We start from the raw sequence: 21,601 nt of genomic DNA on the forward strand, positions 1-21,601 counted from the left end.
TATGTTTATTGTTTAGTTTATATCCATTTTATACACTTTAGAACTTTTCAGTCCAGATTTTATTCACCAGATCCGATAAATTAAAGGGAGACGCCATCTTAGTGTGGGCGAGTCCGACACTGACCGGCTTGAGAATTTTGTTGCGGACTATATATGACTCATGCCCTTCTATAGGTATTAGATTTTCCAACCGACAAAACTATCAAAATGGTCACTGATTTGGTAGGGTATTTTCAATGAGAATATACATATTAATTTGATCACTGATTAGGTAAGACATTTCTTTAATCCATCCTTTTATTAATGTTCATTACTAATCGTGTCATTGATGGTGGTGATATGTCCATTAAGTGTATTGTTGACAATCACAATTATCGGTGACGTTGTAAGGTGTTTTTAATTTGGCATATGAAAATATGAAAATATCAATTTGGCGATATTGTAAAGTGTTTTTAATTTGGTCTGTGAAAATATAAATATCTCAAATTTAATTTGATTTGAAATGTTTTTCAAATTTATTCTTCTATGAATGTTCGTAATTAAACGTTGTGAATGGTGACAATGTATTTGCTATTTATTATATTGTTTGTTCGTTCTAGTAAAAATAAAAAAATAAAATATTTGAAATTGTTAAAATAAAATAGTTGAGTCATAACTCCTGTACGTCTTTATTTCATACTTACGAAGTTTGTGTAGTTGTGTAAATGTGTCTTTTTTAATTGTTTTATATCATTGAAACTTTTAAATATTATTCAATTTAAATTAATGATAAAACTACTCACTTATAAGACATATTATATATGATACTTTTTTTCTTGGGATAGAAGTATTCTATAAAACTTGATAAACAAAATTAAGCTTTTAAAGGATAAATAAGCTTTAAGTGACTAATTTTTAGTTTTGGAAAACCACAGTATCCTTGCACGCAAATAGGTTGTAAAAAAACAATGTCCTAGCAGCAAGTAATTTAGTTTTCTTTAACCAATAAATTAGATTCAACTTGTGTCAATGAGAAAAATACACTTTGGCGGGAAAGTATCATCTCCTCATTAACTGTTTAAACTACAATATGAACCTGTTAAGAACTTGACACATTCTTTAAATAAAGACTTTGTAGCCATATAATGTCATTTATTTTCTGATAAAAAATTGCATACCCTAAAAAGAGGTTAAAATAAATAATAAAGAAGGTGATTTTATTTTAAACAAAGGATATATAGAATTTTAAAAAAAATAATGAGTAGCTTATCTCATAATGTAAACGCCACCATGTCTCCCACCATCATATGCAACGTCTTTGTCCTTACAAAAAGTCTAAATGAAAATGGCTTATGTCCCCAACTTGTTTCCACTATAATGTGCAACCACGGTATTTTTTCAAGAAAGTGCTTCAATGCAGATTTGACCGGACTAAAGTATGTTTATTCAACCCAAAAAAAATGGAAGAACGTTTCCTAGTAAGCATTTTCGAATCTTGAACTCCTATAACATATTTTAGTACCAATAATACGAGTACGAGTGCACCCTTGCAAGGTTAATTGCACGGAGATAGAGGATCACATATTAACTAACACGCATAATAATCTTCGATGAAATACACATAAATGTGAGGAAAAAAAAAGCAATAGAGAATAAAATAACACTAAAAATTTATGTGATTAAACATTTATTTGTTTACCTTCACATAAACATATTTTAGTTATCATCTCAAATAATATTACAATGATATAATTTAAATCAATTAGCGATTCAACTAGAAAATTACAAACCCAATATACGACATCCATCACTTTTATACCATAAATGCCCTTATTGACAAAATTGTTATTGTTGATTAGTTTTTTGCATTTTTTTCACTACATATTTGTGTTTTTTATTTTATTTTCTTTTGTTTAATTTATTAATTGCACGTATCACGATTGAATTACACGGAAAATGACAAAATTCATCAAAAGCAAAAAGCTATGCTTGACAGGAAGCATTTTTGTTTCTGCCAACCAATGAATAGTGATAGGGAAATGGCTATTTCCAACTTCATACGTGTGGACAAAACCAGGTCCATAATATACATTAGACACAAAATTGAAAAAAACATATGCATTCATAATGTGTCTTATATGCTGGCTTTAGTTTGTATCACAAGCTTTTAAGAACAAGAATTGGGCTATAGCCACGATCGAGTTGTCAATTCATTTTCCAAATCCATCATTTTCTTTCACTAATAGGTCATGTTCTTTGTTTTCATTCGGAAAAGGCAACCCTTTCTATGTATGGTTTTCTTTTGAAAATAAATCAAATTTCCTCACACGAAAGGAGTATTTTACTTTTAGCAAAAATTAAGGAACAAAGTAAGATTTCATCATGTATGAGACCGATGTAAGTTATAGATTAAATAATGTCTATTTCTATTAAAAAAATAGTATTTCTTTTGTCTTACAATATAAATAAAATGCTTCAACAAAATCAGATTTATTTAGTTCAATATTTTTCTTGATTAATTTTTATTTATATTATATAAAAGAGGGAGTATTCATATCCAAAATCTAAACAAATAAAAATGTATAATTTATCTTGTAAATATAACTTAAATGATAAATGTAAAAATATTTGATATAACAAAATAAAAATTCATATTCAGAATTTTTTTTATATATTAATACGAGTAAATTTCACTTTTTGACACGATGAAAAAAAATACATTATCACATTGATAATGTATATCTGATATTTTTCCTTTCTTAACTATATCTAAGTGAATATTGTTTAGATCGATATTGTTAATATATATATTTCATGTAAAATTTAAAAAATCATTAACAAAACATACTAGGAATTTTAATAGTTTTTTAATTACTCGATCCCATATAATAATTTTTAATTACTTGATCGTAACATACCAGGCATTTTTTTTACCCAACCTGCAAATCCAAAGTAACCGGATTTTGTTATTACTTTTACTATTGAATTTGAGCTAGGATTTGTAGAGAATGACCGTATAGGTTTACAACATAAGTTAACGAATTAAAAAACTATTAAATAATTGAACAAATGAGGTTTTAAACCATAAATAAATAAATTAGGTTTTAGACCTCCCGTTGATCATATATAATAGAATAACACGTCGCATACATACAAATAAGAAGAAACAAACCCAGCACACAACTCACCTAATTAGTAATGTTTAATAATTATTGACCATAATTAAATTAATTATATTCTTTCCTATTTTTTTCCTCCAAACAACTATGAATAATTGAATATGATAATATACACATCCCAAATACAACAAAATTTATTATATATGATACATGGTATCGTATGATAGATGATGCATTTAGATTTAAATAAATATTTAAAATTTTAAGTTAAATGTATGATTTTATATTAGTTAGACTTAATTTAAGTTATTAATTGTGTAGTTGGTATGCGTGCGAAGAAAAATGTCTTTTAATTTTTAAGTAGTTATCTTGTTTATTTTTGTTTATTTTAGAAACACTAATTTAGTTAAACTTAATAGAAAAACGTCTTATATACAATTTTAAAATTTATTTTTCTAAAGTGAATACTTAATTAGTCAAATGAATCTATCCGTAATTAATTTCTAAAGCGAAATGAGTAGTTAATTTTTAAAATGATTATTTACTTTAAAATAATTAAAATATAATTTTGGTATAACATACAATAATACTCTATAAAAATAATTGAAAATATATTTTATTTGGTTAGAAAAGTTGAATGAAACTTTTTTACATAAAACAAAGTCAATTGAAAGTGTAAATTGTCCTATTTTAAGGTGAACGAAACCATTTTTATTGTCAAATCAAATGCACTCGTATAAATTATAATTGCTTGGATTAATTAGTTATAATTACAGTTTTTGAATAGTTAACTTAGTGGTTTGAGTCATGACATTTATTGAGATTGAACCTCCGTTAATAGTAACATTTTTATTTTCTCTGATAAACTAATCCTTAACATTCATTTATAAAAAAATTAAAATTGTTGACTGTGATTTCAAGGTAAAAAGGAATTTTATTCCAAAAACGTACAAAGGAATTTTATTTTATTTTTTTTTAGTGAAAGAGAATACCACCTTCCTTTAACTCGAGGGGAAAGTGTGGATAATTAAGGAGAATTTGGTGGGCCCTCGTAGGTTTTAAAGATAAGCAAAGTAAGGTTGGATTTAATTTCTTGTCTAATCATCCTGCCATTGACTTGGATAGCGACGTTTAATTCATTTTCTTTTTTGTAGTTGAAAATATTATATTAAGGTATTCATACCCCTCTACAAATTAGAGAGAATCACCAACATAAATCTAAGAAAATATTTTGCGTAATTTAAATTTAAGTCGCAATAAATATAGAGATATAAAATTAACTATAATTAATTTTTGAAAGAAATCGAGTGATAAAAAGGTCAGATTTTAATTTCTAAAATAAATCATGATAACTAAGTGAAAAGTCCAATTATAGGTGTGTCAACCTCAACTCAAGTTATGCAATTTTTAATTTGTCCTGTTTATATAGTTTTTCTATTTGCTATATTTTATTTTATTTTTGAATGAGATAAAATATATCCTAGAAATATAAAATTAATTTTTAATATATTCGAATGTATCTTTTTTTTTTTTTAAATTTGTAGTTTTTAACTCTAAAATTGACTTTAATTTTAAATATATTATTCAATTTATTTTATATAATTTTTTTTATCTTAAAAATAATAATAAATTTCACCATAATTAAGTCATCAAATTTAAACTCAAGACAAAACATCAAATTTTATCAAATATTAAAATTTAAAGATTAATTATTCAAATATATGCTAATTTATAATAAATTCACTTTTAAAATCAATATATTGTTAAAAAAAAAACACATTTTTAACAAAAATTAATACGTAAATTTGAATATATAGTAATAACATAAAACATTAACAAATATTTCAACCACTTATTAATTTAGGAATGCTAGTGAGTTTATATATGAAGCTAAAAAATAAATATTTTTAATATTTTATTATTTTAATATATATATTAAAAATAATAATTTTATGTCTTTATAAATTTGAGACAACGTTATCACAAGTTATATCTTCGTTTAAAATCTTTTTTTGACAAAAAATTATATATTTTTAATTAATAAATAAAACGATAAATATTATCAATTAATTTATACATAATTTTAATTAAGAACAATATTAAAATTAATTATACCAATATTGTTAATCAAATCGTAACCTCTACCTGAAATAATTTAATAAATGAATTACGGTGGTTAAACTCTTTAAAATAAGACATATATTTGGTTGCAAGTTGGAAAGAATGATGATGATGATTAAAAATGAAGCATATGGCGTTGACTGCAGTACATGGTGACGTGTGAAAGTAAAAAGTGTAGTGGATTACACGGTGGAGGAAATCGATAAACGGTGAATGTTGAATGGTGACAAAGGCATGAGAGTGATGAGTCAAAATATCCTGCACCGCTGCTTTTCTGTTCGTTCCACCATTTGCATTTCCCATCGTCCTTCATACATAGGAATAGGATCACAATGGATGTCATTCAATGCCATCAAACCAAATTTATATATCTAGCTCAACATTTCAGTTTTAGTTTCATTAACAAAATTTAACTTTAGTCCTATCATCATCAAATTATCATCAGACGACCAATTTTACTCACATCTTAAATAACACATATTTTATTTTCTTTAAACTTTAAAATTATATTTAAAATATTATAAAAATTAAATAAATTAAATAAATTGAATATAACTTTTTTTAAACATAAGAAATTCGATTGTTACTTTATTTTTCATCATGATTTATTATTTATGCGAGTTTTGAAGTATTTTTATAATTAAAATAAAATATTCTTAATAATTTAAAATTTGTTATTTATTAACAGTATAATTTTTTATATTAACAATATATATAAATTAAATTTATAATTAAAAAAATTAAAAAATTAATTTTTAATTCTTGTAAAAAATATACTTTTTTAGTTTTACAAAATTATCTTACAAAGCAATTGTAATCTTAATAAAATAAAATATATCTACTTGTCTTTCAAGTTTATATTTTTTTAATAATTTTTTACATGCATATTTATAACTTTATAAAAAAATTATAAATATTTAATTTTTTTTATATGAGATGAATTATGTACAAATTTTTTGAACGCCACAAATTAAAAAAATAATAATAAAAATTTTGACCTAAAAATTAAAATCTAAAATCACTTTTTATAGAGAAATTTTTAAAATATTTTTAAACATATCTAAAAAAATATTAAAAAACATATGTTAACATTAAAGTATGAATTAAAATTATTTGCTGATTACAAACACTAAATAATTTCTTTTTTAGAGAGAACAAAAGCAAAAACAAAATCTTTACAATTTATAAATTTTTATTTTATATAATATAGACAAATTTAAACTATATATAATGATAATGTAAAGAATTTTATATTATTAATTAAATTTTTTATTAAATTATTAAAAATATTTAATTATTATCATAATTAAGTTTAGAGTTATTATTTATTATGCATATCAATTAAATTTGTAATTATAGACAAATAAAAAATATAGAGAGTGGGACCATGAGCACGAGGATGGTCCCATATTAAAAGACATTTTTATTTTATAGTCGTTCTAGGTTCTCCCGGCTTCTGCCTCTCTTCTCACCGTTTCAACTTCATCTCCAAATCACACACATACCCTTCAACGGTTCAATCAATCAAATACACCCACTTTCTCACTCACTCTTTTTCTACTTCACATTCACATTCACATTCACACTCACACTCACACCAAATATATTCCTCATCACAATCTTACAATATAGATTCATACTGCTATCTATACTCATCCTTACTTAACTACCACTACTATCTCCTCCAGGTTCACTATCTCTTTATATTTGTTTAAATCATAAAAAAATAATGAAAATAAACTACTAGTATTCATTCATAACTGAATGTTTTTTACTTTTATTTGCAGAAGGTGGGAATGGCTTATATGTGTGCAGACAGTGGTAACCTAATGGCAATTGCTCAACAAGTCATCAACCAAAAACAGCAACAAGAACAAGAACAACAACAACAAAACAACCTCTTAGCTACTACTTTAACTACCAACCCTCTCTCTCTCCATCATCCATGGAACAACACTCCACTAATAGTAACATCATCACTACCACCTTTCACCGACTTCACCGACCCATTTCATGTCGCCTCGGGTCCCGATCCATCTTTCCATTTCCCTCCCCTCGACCCTCACTCCACCACCTTCAGATTCTCCGATTTCGATTCCGACGACTGGATGGACACCTTAATGGCCGCCGCCGATACTCAACACTCCGATTTTCAACTCAACCCGTTTTCTTCTTGCCCGACCCGACTCTCCCCACCTCCGGATCTTAACCGGGTCATCTTCTCAGATTCCCAATCCCCAACAATCCCACTTCAACCTCCCACTTTAACCAAAAACGACACAAACACCGAAACGACGTCGTCGTTTTCATCCTCTCCAAACCCGATTCTAAAAACCCTAACCGAATGCGCCACTTTAATCGAAACCGAACCGAATCGCGCCATCGAAACCCTAACCAATCTCAAAAACTCAATTTCACAAAACGGAACCCCAATTCAACGAGTCTCTTTCTACTTCTCACAAGCTTTAACCAACAAAGTAACCGCTCAAGGAGAATCAACTTCTTCAATTTCAACAACATGGGAAGAATTAACACTCTCTTACAAAGCCCTAAACGACGCGTGTCCTTATTCAAAATTCGCACATTTAACCGCAAACCAAGCGATTCTCGAAGCAACTGAAGGATTCACAAATATTCACATCGTTGATTTTGGAATTGTTCAAGGGATTCAATGGGCTGCATTATTACAAGCATTTGCAACTCGTTCTTCAGGTAAACCTAATAGTGTAAGAATTTCTGGAATTCCTGCTATGGCACTTGGAATTTCACCCGTTTCTTCTCTTACTGCTACTGGTAATCGTTTATCTGAATTTGCGAAGCTTTTAGGGTTGAATTTTGAGTTTACACCGATTCTTACACCTATTCAGCTTCTTAATGAAACTAGCTTTTGCATTCAACCAAACGAAGCTTTAGCTGTTAATTTCATGCTTCAGTTGTATAATCTTTTGGATGAAACTATGGATGCTGTCGAAACAGCGCTTCGCTTGGCGAAATCGTTGAACCCTAAGATTGTTACTCTTGGTGAGTATGAAGCTAGCTTGACGTCTCGCGTTGGTTTTGTTAAGCGGTTTAATACTGCTTTTAATTATTTTGCTGCTTTTTTTGAGTCTTTGGAGCCGAATATGGCGTTTGATTCGCCGGAGAGGTTTCAGGTCGAAAGTCTTTTGCTTGGAAGGAGAATTGATGGTGTGATTGGTGTGAGGGAGAGGATGGAGGATAAAGAACGATGGAAAGTTTTGATGGAAAGTTGTGGTTTTGAATCTGTGAGTTTGAGCCATTATGCAACTAGTCAAGCTAAGATATTGTTGTGGAATTATAGTTATGGTTCTTTGTATTCTCTTGTTGAATCTCAACCTGGGTTTTTGTCTTTGGCTTGGAAAGATGTTCCTTTGTTGACTGTTTCTTCTTGGCGTTGATTTGGTGTTTTTGACTCAACTGGGAAAATGGGTTTCTTCCACCTGGTCTTTTTTCTCTGGTGTGGAACAACTAATTGTCTATATATATATGCCGTTGATGATGATCATGCTAGGAAGTTCTTCAATTCATCATGTTTTGCATGCAGATTTGATGTGTTTGTTATCAGCGCTTAGCACTGCATTACAAGATTTTTGGGATGTGTAATTAAATTAATTAGCATCTGGGTTGTATTTTTAGCAGTTTGGTTGTAGTTCCACACATTCTTCTTCTCTGTTTTGCTTTCAATTTATTTCCTTTCTTTTTTGGGTATGGTATTAGACGAAGTCTTGAGTAGAAAAACCAGTGATTAAGGATATATGGACTTGAAGAAATTGGGAGGAAAATGCTTTCTTTTCTGTTTTGCTACTTTGCTAGTCTTGTAACTCTGTAAATTTGATTTAGTTGTTTGGGGTTTAAATTTGAGAAAATATCAAAAGGGTTTTTATTACTCTACTTTCTAATTGATTTGGTTGCATGGGTTAAAATTCGTATTAATACATCAAAGGGGATTTTAATTTATTCATCAGTTTCTGCAAGTTGCAAACCCGCGATCATAGGATTTGTTTATGCAAATAATAGTTTCATGTTCATCCAATGTAAATGCAGTTTCTTCCCAACTGTATATTTTATATATAATATAATCTATTAATTTCTAGCTGCACAAAGTGACTATGATAATATAATTTATTAATTTCTAGCTGCACAAAGTGATATGATTGAAGGAAGTGTCAAGTTTTAGTAGAAAAAAAACAAGGAAACTGTCACATATTATATGGGCCACACAGTCTTCTATGTAGCACTTGTGATTGAAAATTGAAGATCTTTTTAACTGTGCTTCTGTTATCGGTAAATGACGTAAATCACAGTGAACTATTGCATCGAAGCTAGTGGGCTGCTGACACACTATGTTTTTTGCCAACCTATTCGTATATGATTCATGTACAGTCAATTGAGTGAATTTTTTTAGTATTACTCTACTGTGTTCGGAGAAGCAATTCCTGGCTCGACGCTGTCACTTTATTTTCACACCATTTGAACAATAAAGTTTACTATTTCATTTTGTTTACAAAAGTTTTTATAATTTTTTTTCAACAACTAATATTTTTAATATGTTATTGATTAGAGATTAAATTTGCAAACTTTCTATCACTATACTCTTTAATTCTACCATTTCAACCACTAAATCAGTTTTATGTACCTCTGCATTTCTTGTTTGATCAAAATTAATGGGTCATGTCATGTCAGTGGCTTTGTTGTCTGTCTCTTTCGTCCTGCTTCAATCAAGTTCCTTGTCTACATGGCACAGGATAGCAGAGAAGGTTGAGATGATAAATTTAGGCTGTTTTGAGTGTTTTTAAAACGATTTGCCACAGAGGGTGACAAAGAAAGAGTGGCACTTATGGTTTCTGGTCTTGAGTGAGTGATTGTGACTATTCAAGTGAATAGGACGTATTCAACTTGAACTTGATTTGGCAGAAAGGGTCACATAAATGTAGACTACACTTTGTGAGGCTTGGTGTGTGTCCTATTCCCCACTTTAAATGGTTGTTCATAACTCAAAACTCACATATAGAACACCACTATCCCTCATCTAGAATGACATTACCCCACTTGGAATAAAAACAACTCAAGTGCATTCTATAATACAGTTCTCGCAGAGTAAATAGTAAGTGTCAATAAAATTAATCTCTTTGAATTTTATAATAAATATGTATTTTTAAAATTATAAAATATATAAATAGTTTATATTTAAAATTTTATGTTAAATATTATGATATGATATATTAATTGAATATATGATTATTTTACGTTGATTTTATATCAATGTCATCACAATATACACTAATTTTTATTTAAAATTTAAATCTTTCATGGATTAATTTGTCAATAATTAGTCTATGCATAATTGTAATTATTTATAAATTTATTTTTAAGATGACAAATTTCATTAACAAATTTATTACAGAAAAGATGATATTGATATAAAATCAATGTAAATAAACCGTATATTTAATTAAAGTGTCACATTAAAATATTTAAAATTTATACAAACACTACTTTAGTTGATATTTTATAATTTTAATAATGTACTTATCGATTAATAAAATTTAAATATCAATTTAACTCACATTTATGATTTCAGAGATCAATTTACTTATTGATCTTATAATTTGCTATTTGATAATGTATTACTAAATAACTTTAAAATTGTTTATCAAACATACAAATGGTTGACACAACATTTGTTTTAGGTTAAATTACATCTGCGGTTTCTTAACTTAATTTCAGGTAACGTTTTAGTCTTTTATATTTTTTGTTTCCGAGTTGGTCCTTTATTTTAATTTTAAGTGACAATTTGATATTTTATGTTTTAAAATGTCAACAATATTGTCCTATTTTTTACAAAAATTCAAAAAAAATCGTCAAATTTTTCAAACAAAACTCATAAAATTTATTATCATCTTCAATAAAATACAAATTTAATCAAATTCATAACTTAAATCTTGAAATAAACTCATATTTTTATTTTTCATTTGATGTTGTTGGAGATAAAAATATGAGTGTATTTGAATATTTGAGTTATGAATTTGATAAAATTTGCATTATATTGAAGATGATTATTAATTTAATGGATTTTAGTTAAAAAATTTAATAATTTTTTTAAATTTTTATATAAAAAAAGATGATATTGTTGAAAATTTTAAATATAAAATATTAAATTATCACTTAAAATTAAAATAAAAGACCAACTCAAAAAAAAAAAATAAAAAACTAAAATAGTATTTAAAATTAAGTTAAAGAATTTAGCCATTTATTTTAATATTATTATAATTTCAATTCCCAACCATATTTGTATGGAACACAACTTAAAATTTTGAAAGGTAAAAAAGGCCAGCCTTTGTTAATTGTTAATAAATAAGTTATTGGAAAAGTTGGAGTTTCTAAATTGAAACATGGAAACTAGTACACGTACTACTGCTGTAATTTGGGACCGCACACTGCATTGTTTAGTAACTTGTGAGGGTTGGTTGCAGGTTATGATGAGTAAAATCTGTCAGTTACAGTAATTCAAAAAGTTATTTAGTTGGAATGGTGATTTTATTATTATATGATTTCATAGTTTACTAGTCACATCATGGGCTATCAAATCAAAACGTGGATGTATGAAAAGGAAAGATAGTCATAAATAAAAATGGTGGAAAATGGACAATGGTTGTTGTTGTTGAGACAAATGAAGAAGTGCTTCTTACACGGAAAAGATTCATCTGTTCTGACTTTGTAGGGACTTGTGTCTGTATTTGTAGGATGGCACAGACAGAGTGCCCCAACACCAAATATTGGCTTCTAGTTTCCATTTTTACTTCTACACTTTCTTTTTACCTATGTTATCTTCCTTCAATAGCGCAAGGGAATTCCTTTTTTACTTTTTAATTAGAGTATATCATTAAACTTCTCTTTGAATTTTGTAAGATGTTCTCATTTCAATATCTCAAATATCTGTATCACTGTGTAAAAGTTGATAATTCTGTTAAATATCATGTACATAAATTGTGGTATTAATTTTTATATTTTATTATTTATTATCAATTAAGTCTTTATATATAATCATTTAGTGTTAATTTGGTCTTTTAAGTAAAACCTTAACCAATAGAGTTTGATAGAAAGACACATGCGAAGTTGATCCGATGATAAAACTACTAAAATAACTTTTTATGTCACTAAAACAAGTTTTGATGAAAAATAAATTTTTTATTTAATTAAAAAGTATTAAAAAAAATTATTTAATAAAATACCTAAGATTTTAATATTTTTAAAATTCAAATATATAATTTTTTTAAAATTTAATATGATTTAAACAATATAAATCAATTAAAAAGAAATTTATATAAATTTAATTATATTAATTTAATTATGTTAAGTTAAAATTATGAAAATTCGTTTTAAAGTTCATATTAAAATTAGTTTTCAACATTTACATGTGTTAGACCGATTCTAGATTAATGTTAATATTGTTTGATAGAGTTATCAATATATTTAAAATATTTGTGATTTCAATAAAATATTTGTGATTTCAATAATTTCTTTGAGAATATCTTACAATGTCAGTCAAACAAATTTGGTGGATTTTTTTTTAATCATTTGGTTCTTAAAGAAATCACGCTTAGTTAGAATTCGAACTTAAAAAATATCAATAATTTTAATTTTAATTTTTAAAAGATTTTTATAAACAAATAATAATAAAATGAATGGTATTTCGTATATAAATGTTTAGAACATTGAAACAGAAGCTAACGAAATTAGGTAAGGATTCAATTCATTGGATTGGAAATATTTTGGGGATAGGTTGACTAGTTGGTGGGTGACATGTAATTATCTATATAAATGTTTTTGAGTCTTAAGACTTTTGTTGTGTTTGAAGAGTTTTCTCTAACTCAAAAAAAATTCATAAAAAGAATCTTTAGGATTTTTTTATAAATTATTATTAAAATTGAAAAAAAAAACATGAAAATAGGAAAACAGGTCAGAAATTAAGTAGAAAAACAAATAGTGTTCGATGGGGAGAGGGAGGGAAATAGAGTGTGGTTATTTTAACTATTTTTTTGTTGTTGTTAATTTCAATCTTTTTATTTAAGGATATTATATTATTATCTGAAGGTGAACCTGAATCCTATCTATCACTTGTACAAGCTGGGAGACAAAATCGTCAACACTTGTATTTAACTCTATTTTTTTTCTTAGAAAAACATTTATGATGAAAATATGATATACCAATCTAAAATAAAAAAGAATTTATGATTTGATGAGTATTATCTGTCTTTTTATTATTACACTAAATCATTAGACTTACCTTTGTTTGACTCCTTCAATCTAAAATATATATTTACATAAAATATAATATGAAAATTTATAAATGCATGATCACTAAATTATCTATTTTTCACTCAAAATCTCCCTCCAATAAACAAAACAAAATATCTAATTAAAGTTTTTATTTACATTAAAAAATCCTCTATGTTTATGAAAGAGGTTCCACCACATATTATGTAAGAATGAATTCTTATATATTACACCATGAGAGTTCATTTTTACATGTAGGTTAAAATCAAGTTAGGTTCTATTATTTTTAGAGCGAAAACTTGTGGATACTCTTAAGTCTTTAAACTCTATACATTCAAGAATCTCAGTAGCAAACTATTGTAGTAAACTATTTCCTTCAACAAATTAGTTTAATATTGTATGAACCATTGGCTCACATATCAAATATTCAACTGAGACTACAACTAATCTTAGTTAAAAAGTTGAGAAAGGTATTAGTTGAATAAAAGCTTGCTGCGACTTTTCACGTTTGCTATGTCTCTATCTTGACTCTCTGATGTGAGCTTAGATGGAATGCTCGGACAATACATGTGAGAGTGACATTCTACATTTTCTTTCTTCCTTTAATTTTTGAACTACAACTTACAGGGAAGGTCAATATCGTCAACTAATGAGCACTTAACCACTGGGATTTGGGTGGTTTGAAACTTCCTTTTTCCCTTACAGAATGAATTTTTAACATTGAAGATAGTTGTACCCACTTGCTAGTTTCCTGAAGAAACTTATGTTCACTTTTCACTTTTTTATGTCATATTCTTTCTTTTATTTCCTCTGAAGACTTCAACCTGAAGTACATAAACAACTGAGAGAAAAATTGTGTTTAATATAGGTGGTCCCATCCAGTAGTACACAGACAACAAAAACAAGTAAACCTAAAGTCATTATTACCTAATGTTAATAATTATAAATACTATGTGCACTACAGATACATTGGATTCAATACAAGTTGCACAAGAGTAGTATAGGCAGATATTTAGAGATAATAAACAAGGTGACTACTGATTTACAGGCATTTTGCCTCAATTTCCTCTAGTGTAAGCCCCTTGGTTTCTGGTACAATGAAGTATATGAATACAAGAGATGCCACTGCTATTGCACAAAATATGTAAAACAAAATTCCTGCTCCCAGTAAATCCTATAAAGAGAGGGAGGAAAAAACATCAAAATCAGGCTAGAAATTTCAATGAAGTAAATGTGTTCACTGAATAGCAAGTTTAAAATGATGTTTTTGTAACAGCTAAGCCTAAGCACAATAAGGATATAACAAATTTAAATAAAACAAATATGGTGGTTGCTCATCCACTCCCAATGTTAACTCAAAATGTACAAAAAATATTGCCAGATTGGAGCTTCCAGTAAAACATTAATTTCATTTTTTCACTACTGGATTGAGATTTTTCACTACCAGATCCTAGAATCTAGTTAAATGTCGAGAATTGTGGGGGGCTGGAAAAGCATCCACCAACAAATATGGCCAATGCATTTGACGGAGAAAACATACTTGTGTATAATGTTATGAGATAAAATCTTTGTGAAATATGAAAATCATCTGATAGTAGATGACAGATTTTAAATATACGGTCTCCTTTCCAAGATTTTCATTACCTTCAGTGGGGAAAAGGCAAATGTAACCAGGGCATTTGCCGTAAAATTGACGAGAACCGCTATACTAAGTCCTCGACCTCTAAGGCGCAATGGAAAAATCTCTGCTATCATAAGCCAACCCATTGGACCAAAGGAAATCTGAAAAACAACAGAGAATCACTAAATGATGTAAGCATGGATGTAGGAATTATGATAAAAAGAGAAAAATGGCAATCCTTATCTAGGTGAAAATCACATCAACAACAACCAAGTCTTATCCCACTAAGTAAGGTTGACTACATGGATCAAACAACATCATAATGTTCTGTCATATATCATATCTCTATCCAACTCATTAATCTCTAGGTCTTCCTTATTAGTATTTTTAGGTCTTCCTTTGCCTCTAGCAATTTGACTAACCTCCATTTGGTTTGTTCTCCTTACTCCGAAATCTATAGGTGTCCTCTCCACATACCCAAACCATCAAAGACGTGTTTGCACCATCTTTTCTAAGATACGAGCTACCTCAACTCTCTATCTAATGTTATCGTTCTTAACCCTCACAGATAATATAAATCACGATATGAAGCATGAAGACCAAAAGAAGCTTATTCACCTGATAACAACCAACATAGAGAAGCAGGCCAACTACAGCAAGAACTGCTGCATTATCCAAGAATATGTAATATGAACCCAATAAGAATAAGGAGATCACCTGCCACACAAATAAACATGTGTTCTTAAACTTTGAAGTTTGTTACAACTGAAATTTCCATGACACATTCATTCCTCTTATATAGAAATGAAAAATGAAAACAGGACTAATTTGAAGACTAGCTTGAGCCTCTTAATTTGACATAGAAATGAAAAATGTTTCTTTCTCAAGAAATTGCTACCAAAACTATCTGTCATAGTCTAAGGGATAGAATTGAACTTACTATTCCTGAAACGCCTCCAAGTAGTAAAGGTCTCCTTCCGATTCTATCAACAACGACAACAGCCACTCCAGTCATAATCAACTAGAACAAAAACAGAAGGACAATGGCGCTTACATTTGACAAGTAAAATACAGACAAAAAATAGAAAGGGGGAGGCCAAGGACAAGGGGAAAATATATGATCACTCTTTTACTTTTTTCTTTTTCTCTCGAAAATGTAACACATCACATCATGTAGATGGAAAAAGAAATGATTTACCACGTTCTTAACAAGAATTCATTCAAAACTAATGGTATAAAGTGCTTTTGCATAGACCTATTGGAACTTACAAACATCCATTTAACAAAGTGAAGCCAATTAGAAATGAAAATACAGAGGGTAGTGCTAATTATTTATCGAGACAAAAATGTAATGTAATGCAACAAAAATTCTTCTGTTTTGATAAAAAAATTATTTAGACACACCTTATTTGCTGGTACAGCATCCTTATACAGTTATCTAAGTGTACTTAACATTTCATAGCTTGAACAATAACTTCATATGTACAATCCATGAAATCAAATTTTGTATATACGACTATGCTAGCAACACACTCTCTAACGCACACTTTTTTATTGGTTCAAATTCATATCGGTCTCGCCAAATTTATATGGGACCGACATAATTTAGTGGAACCAATATAAATTTCTACCAATAAAAGTGAATGAGTAGAAAAGTGTGTATTAGAGATTGTGCTGTTAGCACTCCTCTGTGTATAATAGAAAACCTTGACAATGTGACTAATGAAACTGACAAAACAATGATACTACAACTATGTTATAACATAAATTAACATGTTAATTATTAAGAACTAAGAATATGAGAAAATGAAAACTACCTTAAATACACCAAGGAGAATAGAGACCCGGGTAGCATCAGATGCTAAGGAGAATCCTGCACTCTACCAAATTTAATTGGATAGTAATAGTGTTATTACACTCCATAGTGCCGAGTAATAGATTATATGAATTTGCAATAGTATTCCTCGATTAAAAATAACATAACACCTGAAGGATTGATGCGGCATAGTAGAGAACACTTGGTTGCCCTGTGATCTGTCATAATTTGCGTCTTACAGTATAAATATACTGAAATGTTGGCAACTCTTATAATCATTACTATTTCACTTGAGCAATTACAATACCTGTTGAAACAAGACCAATCCTGCACTTATCACAAGGGCCTTCCGGCATTTTCCACGAAACATTTCTAAAAAGGTAACATCATTTTCTTCACCAATATAAGAAAGCTCTGCCAGAATCTCATCAACATGCTGAGGAGCAGAATCATGAAACGCCGGACCTTGAAGTTGGCACAAACTACGGATTGCCGTGTCTTTCAAATTCTGAATATCCCCTTTTCTCTGTATAGCACGTAAAAGTAGCCATCTAGGAGAAGCTGGGAGCCACCACATTCCAAATCCCATTATTACTGCAACAGGACTACTAATTCCATACATATACCGCCATCCAGAAACAGTATCTACAAGCAAACTGCCTAGTCCATACCCTGCCTGCACAATTGTGCAATATATAGCCATTTTTGGTAATACTGAGAAACTCAGAACATAAAGCAATTTGATAATAGAAGATTATTATTGAAGAAGCTATACAGCAGTCTAAGGAAAAACTAAGAGTTTGTTCACTTTTCTGAATTTATAGAACATACAGGAAAATTCAAGCCGGAAAACTTACAACAATCCCAATTACTATAAAGAACTCTTTCAGAGAGATTAGTTGCCCACGTATTGGCGTTGGAGCTGTCTCCGCAATGTACATAGGAGCAGCATGCATTGCCTAAAAAAGATAGATGAACACTGTTTGAAGTTACTAAGTTACACAGAAAATATACAACAAACTATTAAATCTTATCTTTGCACATATCTTTAACTAACAATACCTATACATGCAGAGTAACTTATTTTTCCTTTTTTCATTGAAACTATTATCGATTTCAACATTTCTAGAGCCTACAAAGTACTAACCGATATAACCGGATATATAAATCCTAATTGAAAATACAATAGAGCAATTTAATAGTGAAAAAACAAAGCGCACACATGATATATCACATTAAATCTTAGAGTTGATATAAAGTTTCGGTGGAAGGAATGTTTGTTATTGTCTAGCTAGTGTTGATAAAAATCAGTTGAGAATGTGTAAGTACCAAAACAAAGGTATAAAGGTTCTTTTTGTAAAATATACTCCAAATGTGATTTTACACGAACTGGAGAAATTAGGTTATGTGTAGGCCTACAGGTCATTAATTTTCTATGGTAAAAGGATGATATCCTACATCTCCAGTTGTCTACATTGTTTGCTACCTCAGCTAACCAGAAATTAAAAGGTATAAGCTTAACTGTTTCATTTAGATAAAAAGAACATACCAGTCCAATTCCTATGCCAAATACCAATCTCCCAACCACCAATATAGGATAATTAGGAGCTAATGCTGTTATGAGGGCTCCAACAAGATACAAAAGTGAAGCTACAATCAGCTCTCTTCTTCTCCCTAAATATAAAATTTGTCATGGCAGCTTCACCTGGGAAGGATATATCTAAAATGATAACAGATAAAAGGGAAAAATTACCTAGGAAGTCGGCAATATTGAAGGCCAACAAAGAGCCTATTAAGGCACCATATAATGATCCACTAGTCTGCAAAAGACATCAAGCATCAATGTCTGAACTCATATTCAAGTTCAAGATCAACATACAATTACAACAACTAACAAATGATTCACAAAACTGACGAAAAGACAATGTAGCCGTGACCAAATAAAGAACAAAACAAGAATTTAATTTAAACTTACAAGAAGTCCAATTTCAACAGAGCCTAAATCATACCAAGTTATTCCACTTTGTGATGGTGACTGCAAAGAAGGGAAATTGTAAGTACACAAGCAAACCTTTGAAAAAATACAACTCAATATCATCTTCAAAAACCTGTTTAGTTTTACATTAAAATCAGCCAAAGTTACCAAAAAATATGTCAGCATAAAAGTCTATAGCTTTCAGTTTACTTTCCATAAAGAAGCAAAGCAAGAGTGGGTAGAAACATTAAACCCTACTGCACATAATAATACAGCAACAAGGCTCCCAAATTAGTAGCATATAGGATGTGTAGTAATATCTATAGTCACCTGTTCACTATAAGTTTAAGCTTTTGGACTAATATCAAATTAACAGAAGAAAATTGAGTGTTTTACTACACACGTTCAATATGATAAACATAGAGTTTACTGTACATCAAGGGAATAATTACAGGCTAGTTACATCCTATCAATTAGAGCTAATAGTTTGCTAATCAGCCTCAACTCTTAATAATAATTTATAGCCTACACTTATAGTACTGAAAGTAGAGTACAAGGGTGTACCTGAATGGAAATTGTTGCACTAGATGTGGCACCGATATCATAGCCAAATAGTAGACCACCAAAAGCTGGGAAGAGAAATCTGAGATTTTTAAAACACATTTTAGGTAAGTCTATAGGCAGAGCTCTTATTTTATTTCAGAAGGGGTCAAAAGGTAATAACACCCACGGTAGAATTGCAGCAGAGATGGAATAATTTTCAGAGCCACGAACCCCATTAAGTAGGGGCTCCCTTGCACTTCTATCCTCCCTGGATGACTTTCCTTCCTAATGAAAATCAATGCATACCAAGTGTTATAAAAGCGAATAAATACCAAAAGATAACCACAAATTAGTTTAGTTAGCACTAAAACATCGTGAGTGAGTCTCTATGTATGAATGTGACTGTGTATCTAACTGCAAGCATTCAGCTTATTTTTGTTTCACTTTTTCCCATAAGAGCAAAAACCAAACAAATATAATCAAAAATCTAAACTCACATAATTCTCTGATTTCATTAACGAATAAGCATGCAAAAAAATTGATAATTTTAAATCTCTTATTTCTGTGGACACTCAAATATTCAACCAACAAGGAACTTGATAACAATTATAAAACTATGTTGTAATAGGAATGCAGCAATCAAAGGCTTGTCAAGTCATCTAATGTGTCAAGCAGTGTTATCAATCGGGTATTGCGGAAAATGGCAGTATGTTCAAAGTACTACTACTGCGCCACTATAGACGCTATATGACAACATTTTGTTCTAAACAATGGTTATTTGTTCAAATTTCTGCTACACTATAGCTGCTACTATAGCTGCTATTTGACAGCAATGGTATCAAGTTAGTTAAAAGGAAAATTTAGAATATGCAAAATACATAAGTGTATGAATCGCAAAATCCCAAATGAAATAGTTCAACTTGTTTTCTTTGAGCTTATTTTGGCTGCAACAAGTTCATATTTTTTAGGTTACTTGTTCTCAAGCCAAATTTGTGCTCTTTTTTTAGATTTCTTAATTTCAACAGTTCAATTCCCTCCAATTACAGTTTCCGTAGGAACCAAACAGAGACTGCCGTACATTCTACAATATTATATATGCAAACTCAAATTGAGGGTACATGTTGAGAAATTCTAGTGGCCCGAAGAATGAAAGAAACAAAAAAACAAAAAAGAAAGAGGAAGGATAGAACCTTTGAGAAAGAGGAAAGTGGCGGTTGCTGCTCAGGATCGGACGCCATTGTTATTTCTTTGAAGTGTGAAATGTGGTTGAAGAAAAAGTAGTTGTATAAAAATATAAATAAAACACAGTGAAAAATAAAATAAAATAAATAGCAGCATTTATTAGAGTATTAAAAAAGAGCAAATGGTTTGGATTATGAGTTTGACAAGTAAGTAAGATATGGTGTGAGAGGGACTAAAAGTGGTATGTGTTACCAATCAACCACATGGATCAGCTTCTAGACACGTTTCAGTATTTTTCAACATATTAATTTTTTTTACATTTTGAGGTGTGTGTCCATTTTGTTCCAGTTTTATTAAATGTCCCTGACTGAAAATTCATCAAGTTCTTAAAATTCTTAAGAGTATTGTATCTTTAAAATTCCTCATAAAAATATGCTTATCACGTGAGAATAGGAAGGTTTAAAGAATTAATTAAAAAATTAAGATTTATAGGAGAAGATTAATATTTAATAGTGAAGATAGCCAAAAAGAATGGTCGTATGGGGTCCGCCTAATTAGTCCATCTTTTTTATAGAACAAATTAAAAATTTGAATTTGTCCCTATTAATTCATTAACATGCTAAAAAACAATTCTGTGTGATGGCCCCTAGTGATGATAAGTGTGTGTTTAACCTATATTTTTTGTTTGATTAATACTATTCATCCTCTCAAAAAAAATCATGGAATAAATAGTGGTTGGCATTATTAAAACCAGGCAGTCTGCTTTTATCAGTGGGAATTTTTAAATAATAAGATAAGATGTTGAGTATATAAGAAAACGATTGCCGTGACTTTTGTATTAAATTTTTAAAGGTTAGTATAAAAATTTCTACACTGTTAAACTCAATTTTTAAAACATAGATTTTTTTTTAGTATATTAATAAAAATAAAGATTAATACAACTTTATGAC

At 29.2% G+C, this 21,601-nt stretch overlaps 2 protein-coding genes across 2 annotated transcripts; one reads left to right on the forward strand and one right to left on the reverse strand.

Annotated features, from left to right (window-relative positions):
• Positions 1-6,660: 6,660 nt before the first annotated feature.
• LOC101491375 (SCARECROW-LIKE protein 7) lies at positions 6,661-9,123 on the forward strand. Its single transcript, XM_004505551.4, has 2 exons — positions 6,661-6,907; positions 7,007-9,123. The coding sequence occupies exon 2, from the start codon at positions 7,016-7,018 to the stop codon at positions 8,633-8,635; it is 1,620 nt and encodes a 539-aa protein (XP_004505608.1). The 5' UTR covers positions 6,661-6,907; positions 7,007-7,015; the 3' UTR covers positions 8,636-9,123.
• A 5,233-nt stretch (positions 9,124-14,356) lies between these two features.
• LOC101491692 (D-xylose-proton symporter-like 2) lies at positions 14,357-20,818 on the reverse strand. The gene is made up of 14 exons (XM_004505552.4): positions 20,660-20,818; positions 19,657-19,754; positions 19,491-19,569; positions 18,927-18,986; positions 18,705-18,771; positions 18,501-18,625; positions 17,809-17,910; positions 17,259-17,627; positions 17,122-17,169; positions 16,953-17,015; positions 16,076-16,156; positions 15,754-15,852; positions 15,159-15,296; positions 14,357-14,688 (listed from the first exon to the last, which is right to left on the reverse strand). The coding sequence occupies exons 1-14, from the start codon at positions 20,705-20,707 to the stop codon at positions 14,557-14,559; spliced, it is 1,509 nt and encodes a 502-aa protein (XP_004505609.1). The 5' UTR covers positions 20,708-20,818; the 3' UTR covers positions 14,357-14,556.
• Between the last annotated feature and the right edge of the window lie 783 nt (positions 20,819-21,601).

Source organism: Cicer arietinum, chromosome 6 (genome assembly GCF_000331145.2).
Source record: "Cicer arietinum cultivar CDC Frontier isolate Library 1 chromosome 6, Cicar.CDCFrontier_v2.0, whole genome shotgun sequence".
Taxonomy (NCBI): Eukaryota; Viridiplantae; Streptophyta; class Magnoliopsida; order Fabales; family Fabaceae; genus Cicer; species Cicer arietinum.